We start from the raw sequence: 6,671 nt of genomic DNA on the forward strand, positions 1-6,671 counted from the left end.
AGTGACACTCTGTCTCAAAAAAAAAAAAAGCAGACAAGAGGTGCAAAGTCTGAGTCAGGCAGGAATAGCAGGGTTAAGAGAAAGGATCAGACCCTAAGATGTGACATACAGCAATAAATCCAAGGACTCCAAACCCACCACCCCAGCTCCAGTCCCCATCCCAAAAGAATCCAGATAACAGTTGCCCACAAATCAAGCGTGCAGATACTATTCCTTACAAATGGCTTTATTTCCCCAGTGTGGGGAAGTTGTGAATGGGATTTATGGTCCCTGAATCCCCAAGGGCCCTCCACACTCCTCCTGCTGTGGCAGGGCCCTCAGAGAAGCAATATCCAGGCTCCAGAACAGGACCTTCCCAGAGAGGATGTGGTTCTGAAAGGAGCTGAGCACGTTGTGATTCATATGGATGATACCCCCAAGGTAGCCCTGATTTGGCCCAGGTGCTAATCTGTAGATATGGGGTCCAATCCAAAGACAAGGCTGCCAGGTGCAGGGATCAAGGACCACCTGGGCCTTACTCTAGTCTTACTTACAGCTTCTTTCTAGGAGAGAAAAAAACCCTGTAGGCTCCTTGAAGTCTACCACAGGGCTCAGTCTGTAGGAAAGAGAGAAGAGAAAGCAGGTAATTGGGGGAGACAGGGAGAAAGAAAAAAAGGATGACTGGAAAAAAGAAAAAACATGAGAAGAAAATACAAAAAGCCCAAAGAAGACCGAGAGAGTGACCCAGGGACAACAGAAGGGCAGCAAGAGAGAAAAACACAAAAGCACAGGACCAGAGATTGGAGATACACAGGTAGGCCCTACAAACTTACCTTTGGGCCCAGGTGGGGATGGAGGTGGCAGCCCACCAGGGGGAAGCAACGCAGAGCGGCTCAGGGCCTCAGCCACCCAGTCCAGGACGCGGCTACAGTGCCGGACCTGGGGAATGAGGAGGGGATGTCAGAGTATGAGACAGGAACCCTACTGTCCTCAGAACTGCCAGAGTACCCCAGGCAGGCCGCGAGTCCTCACCTCCCGCTCCAGCCTTTTCAGACGCTGTTCGTACTCGCGGATGTGGCCCAGCTGCTTCAATACGGTGTCCACCCTGGAAAGCAAGAGCTTAAGACACAAGGCCACCGTCCGCCCCGCCCCTCGGATGCCCTGCCCCCTCCATACGTCCTAGGATTCCCCCCCCATCCTCTCCCCTCCTTTCAGCAGGCATGGAACCCCCGCCCTGCTCAAGTCCCTCCCTCACTTCTGAGAGGTGCGCTTCAGACGCTCCGAGTCGCTCTCCCGCTTGTCCCGAGTGCGCACCAGGAGGAAATTCTCCTTCTGCACTGACTCCCACGTCAACAGCTCCCGCTCCTCTTGCTTTGAGAGGTGGACCCCTGGAAGGCGGAGTCCAGGTGGAGTCAAAGGGTCCGCCGAGCCTCCCGCACGCCTCTCCCAGGCCCAGCCCTTCCACCTCAAACCCTCAGAGCTGCTCTCCCCTGCCTCGGTGTCCTTACAGCGCCTTCTGCCCCCACCGTCCCAGCCGCCCACCCGTCATTTAGACTCTGGGATCATTTCCCCTCCTTTCTCTCTGCCCCCATTCCACGTTCATCTTTCTCTCCAAATCCCGCCCCCTGCACTTATGCCTTTTAAACCAAGCTTTGTTCTCACGGAAATGATGCCGGGAGAATGACAAATTGGTATGGGAGGTCCTGCTTTGCCATCTACGGAGGAGGAGGCGCACGTGGGAGATGATGATAAGGGGCGGGGCCAGTGCTGGCCTAGAGTGGAATTCCCGGATGAGGCTGTAGCGCTGCGCCTTCCAGTAGAGGTCGCTGTTGCCCTGTACTTTGCCGAACGTGTGGCTGTGGAAGCCAGAGGTCAAAGTCACCAGAAGTCACGGCCCAATCAGGAGCAGGGGATCAAGGTTAGAAGTCAGGCAATATCTGTTCGAAGTCCCAGGCAGCAGGCAGATGTCAAGATCAATAAAGTCAGAGGTTATTTCAAGATAAGATTATAAATCAGGGGAGCGGCGCCTGTGGCTGCAGTGGGTAGGGTGACAGCCCCAAATACTGAGAGGTGGCAGGGTCGAACCCCCCCCAGCCCCCGGCCAAACCGCAACAACAAAAAAAATAGCCAGGCCGGGCGTTGTGGTGGGCGCCTGTAGTCCCAGCTACTTGGGAGGCTGAGGCAAGAGAATAGCCTAAGCCCAAGAGTAGGAGGTTGCTGTGAACTGTGACGCCACAGCTCTCTACTCTACCAAGGGTAACAGAGTGAAACTCTGTCTCAAAAAAAAAAAAAAAGGATTATAAATTAGAAGGTCCAAAGGTCAGATGTCAGAGGTCAAGTTGGGGATGGTAGCATGTATTAGGGCAGATGTTGGAGTCAGAATTAAAATTGGGCTCAAAAGTCAGCATGGACGCAAATAATTACAATCAGAAATGAAGTTGGAGACATTACTACTTAACAGAAATAGAAAGGATTATAAAAGAATACTATCAACAGTTGTATTTCAGTTAGATAACTTAGTTGAAATGGACAAATTACTAGATACACACAAATTGCCTAAGCTGACTAGAGAAGAAAGAGAAAATCTCAATTGACTTATGATAAGAATTTGAATCACTTATAAAAAACTTTCCCTGACCAGCCTGAGCTAGAGCAAGACCTCAGCTATTTAGCTGAGTGTTGTGGCAGGTACCTGTAGTCTCAGCTACTTGGAAGGCTGAGGCAAGAGAATTGCTTGAACCCAGGATATGTGTGTGTATATATATATATATATCTTGCCACAATAAAAAAGTTCAGCCTGGAGCGGCGCCTGTGGCTCAAAGGAGTAGGGCACCAGCCCCATATACCGGAGGTGGTGGGTTCAAACCCAGCCCTAGCCACAAAAAAAAAAAAAAGGAAAAGTTCAGCCTGGGCTCAGGGAGAGGATCAGAGTCCAAAGTCCAGGTCAGGAGCTGGGCATGGGAACAAGCCAGCATTAGATTTAAGTCAGATTTTAGGAACAAAAGACAGAATTGATTAGACTGAGTTCAAGAGTCATGATGGGGTCAAAGGTCATGCTGGGTGAGGGTGAATCAGAAAACAGCAGGCCTCACCTGAACATGGCGATGAGCAAATTGACCAGCACGATGTTGGCCACAAGCAGGAAGATGACAAGGAGCAGCACCACCAGCCAGTTGGCATAAAGGGAGACACAGGAGCCTGCCTTGGGTCCTGGCGGGTGCCCCCAAAGGCCCTGCTCCGACGAGCAATTGGTATGCTCCATGAGAGCCACTGTGAAGGGAGACACTCAGATATAGAGCAGGATTGACAGAGACCTAAGGAAGTCAGAAAGTCAGAGAAGGTGAGGTGGCCAGAGACCCTGGGGTGGGGAGGAAAATACGGAGACCCAGGGGAGTAGGGACGGAAATACAGGAGAGGAATACAGGGTCGCACAGAAATGATGGGGGAGGGTGTAGGGAGTCTCTCAGAGACCCATAGAAAAAGGGAGACAGAGACTCAGGGAGAGACATTTTCCTAGCGGGATACACAGACTCTGGGAGAGGGGACAGAGGTTCAGAGGGAGGGTGTCAGGCCCTTTTATCCTTCCCTACCGTCCATGTCCTCTTGAGGTATCTGCCCGAAGATCTGCAGATAAGGCCGGTAGAAGACGCGGCGCAGGATACTTGGGATATCATGGTCCTTGGGCCTTAGGAGCCCCTCAGTGGCCACCCCATAGGCAACGAGCCACACGCCAAGGAAGAACAGGAAAAAGAACACATCCTTCATCTGTCGGAAGAAGGAGGTGTGGCGGAGTCTGTCCCCGCCCGTCCCTACCTTGGTCCCGCCCCTATTTCCTAAGACCACGCCCCCAAGCCATGCCCTTCTCCCCAGCCCTCTCCCTCCCCGCTCCCACCCCTTACTTCTCTACCCCGCCCAGCATGGCCCCGCCTCTCTCTAGGCCGCTCCTCTCACCATCTTGTTCACGATGACAATCTTGGGCCCCAGCTGCTTGTTGACCGTGAAGATGTGCAGCAGCCGCAGCGTGAAAATCATGAAGTCAAGGCAGAGGACAGTGCGGCCCAGGTCATACAGGCCGGGGGTCAGCCTGGGGTGTGGGGAGATGTGGCAGGGATCACGCAAGGGCTACAGGTTGCCAAGGAAAATGGTAGTTTTCCCAAACCATGCTTCAGATGAAGCAGTGGCTTTCGAAGGGCAGGATCAGACCCTCTGATTCACCTGGGGTTTTCTCAGATTTAATCAGCTGGTCCCCGCTGGGTACTGGTATCCATTAAAAAATGGCTACACCCTTTAAACAATGACTGAATGAACAATGGCTTTAGCAAGAAGTTGGTCCCTGTAAGAATCAGGTTGGAAAAATTGCGGGAGTCGGACTGCTGGTACAACCCATAAAAGTAGAGAGGTTGGGTGGCGCCTGTAGCTCAGTGGGTAGGGTGCCAGCCCCATATACAGAGGGTGGTGGGTTCAAACCCGGCCCCTGCCAAACTGCAACAAAAAAATAGCCGGGCGTTGTGGCAGGCACCTGTAGTCCCAGCTACTTGGGAGGCTAAGGCAAGAGAATCACCTAAGCCCAGGAGTTGGAGGTTGCTGTGAGCTGTGTGACGCCAGGGCACTCTACCGAGGGCGATAAGTGAAACTCTGTCTCTACCAAAAATAATTAATTAATTAATTAATTAAAATAAATTAAAACAAAAAGTAGAGAGGTTTTTTAAATACTTTTTTTTGTAAAAGTAACCCAACAGGAAACCAGATAAACACCGTATAATCCATAGTAGTTCAAATGGGCAATAATACACATCAACAATTTATAAAGAAAATAAAAATTATATCCTTATTTTGCATCATCACGTAAACTTTAGATGGATTAAAAACCTAGTGTAAAAGGCAAAGCATTAAAAAGTTAGGAGAAAATATAGACAAACTTCTTTATGAGCTTAGGATAGGACAGGATGTCATATAAAATTGCAAGACATTCCAGCCTGAGCCAGAGCGGGACCTCATCTCTAAAAATAGCTGGGCGCTGGCTCTGTGCCTATAGCTCAAGTGGCTAAGGTGCCAGCCACATACACCAGAGCTGGCGGGTTCGGATCCACCCCAGGCCTTCCAAACAACAATGACAACTGCAACCAAAAAAAGCCAGGCGTTGTGGCTGGAGCCTGTAGTCCCAGCTACTTGGGAGGCTGAGGCAAGAGAATTGCCTAAGCCCAGGAGCTGGAGGTTGCTGTGAGCTGTGATGGCATGGCACTCTACCCAGGGTGACAGCTTGTGGCTCTGTCTCAAAAAAAAAAAAATAGCCAGGTGTTGTGGCAGATGCCTGTAGTCTCAGCTACTTGGGAGGCTAGGGCAAAAGAATCGCTTGAGCCCAAGAGTTCGAGGTTGATGTGAGCTGTGACACCATGGCATGAGGGTGACAGAGTGAGACTCTGTCTCGGAAAAAGGAAAAAAAAAAGTCCAAGACATAAAACCATAATAAAGAAAGCACTGATGAATTTAACTACTTTGAAATATAAATTGTAAAATTTCTGTGCCTCAAAAGATAACATACAGAGAGTGCCAAAATTTTAAGGGCACTCATTTTAAGAAAGGAAAAAAATTCTATTAAATAAATTGTAATACTCAGTATACACCATAACAAAGACAAGTCATGTTGAGCACCTCTTGTAACTGCACAAGTCAAACATGATTTGAAGATTACAAATGTATATATGATGGATTGAGAAAAGCAAAGTATTTGTTCAGTATCCCCGCCCAAAATGCAGAGTCTAGATTTGATTGTGAGGGAACATCGAACAAACCCTAATAGAGAGGCATTCTGCAAACTAACTGGCCTGGTCTGTTAAAATGTCATACAAAACAAAGACTGAGGTCCCAGGATAGAGGAGATCAAGAGACATGACAACTAAAGGCAAAATGAGATCCTTAGCTGGTTCCTGGACCAGAAAAGGGCATCAGTGAGACACGTGGTGAAATTTGAATAAGATTTTCTGTGTTTTGATCATGTAAGATGTTAACATTTGTACAATCTAGGTGAAAGGTAAATTCTTTGTCCTGTTTTTGCAACTTTTTTTTTTGAGACAGAATCTCAAGCTGTAGTCCTGGGAAGAGTGCTGTGGTATAATAGCTTCATAGCTCACAGCAACCTCCAACTCTTGGGCTCAAGTGATCCTCTTTCCTCAGTTTTTCTATTTGTAGTAGAGACAAGGTCTCGCTCTTGCTCAGGCTGGTCTCTGAACCCATGAGCTCAAGCAATCCACCTGCCTTGACCTCCCCAAGTGCTGGGTTTACAGGCATGAGCCACCATGCCCGGCCCTTCAACTTTTTTTATGAATCTCAGATTATTTCAGAAAGAAGAATTAATGTGTAAGAGAAAGTTTAAGATAACATACAGAAGTGAAAAGACAAGCTATAAAATACAAGAAGATATTTAGAACAATAATATCAAAAATTAGGATCCAGGATACAAGGAGAGTGCCTACCTATGTGCATAAAGAGCTTGATGAACCTGAATAAAAAATAGGGAGCGGCTCGGCACCTGTGGCTCAAGTGGCTAAGGCGCCAGCCACATACACCTAAGGTGGCAGGTTCGAATCCAGCCCAGACCCGCCAAACAACAATGATGGCTGCAACCAAAAAATAGCCTGGCATTGTGGTGGGCGCCTGTGGTCCCAGCTACTTGGGAAACTGAGGCAGGAGAC

The 6,671-nt window shown here is 49.0% G+C and overlaps 1 protein-coding gene across 1 annotated transcript in view; it reads right to left on the bottom strand.

Annotated features, from left to right (window-relative positions):
• Positions 1-210: 210 nt before the first annotated feature.
• TRPM4 (transient receptor potential cation channel subfamily M member 4) overlaps positions 211-6,671 on the bottom strand; it is a 44,673-nt gene continuing 38,212 nt past the window's right edge. Inside the window, exons 18-25 of the mRNA XM_012812586.2 lie at positions 3,931-4,063; positions 3,570-3,744; positions 3,072-3,249; positions 1,642-1,835; positions 1,235-1,367; positions 1,012-1,084; positions 813-918; positions 211-595 (exon numbers count right to left, since the gene is read on the bottom strand). Coding sequence (XP_012668040.1) covers positions 591-595; positions 813-918; positions 1,012-1,084; positions 1,235-1,367; positions 1,642-1,835; positions 3,072-3,249; positions 3,570-3,744; positions 3,931-4,063 — 997 coding nt within the window. The 3' untranslated portion in view covers positions 211-590. The remainder of the gene's footprint in view (positions 596-812; positions 919-1,011; positions 1,085-1,234; positions 1,368-1,641; positions 1,836-3,071; positions 3,250-3,569; positions 3,745-3,930; positions 4,064-6,671) is intronic.

Source organism: Otolemur garnettii, unplaced genomic scaffold, assembly GCF_000181295.1.
Source record: "Otolemur garnettii isolate 467f Iridium unplaced genomic scaffold, OtoGar3 scaffold00211, whole genome shotgun sequence".
NCBI classification, from domain to species: domain Eukaryota; kingdom Metazoa; phylum Chordata; class Mammalia; order Primates; family Galagidae; genus Otolemur; species Otolemur garnettii.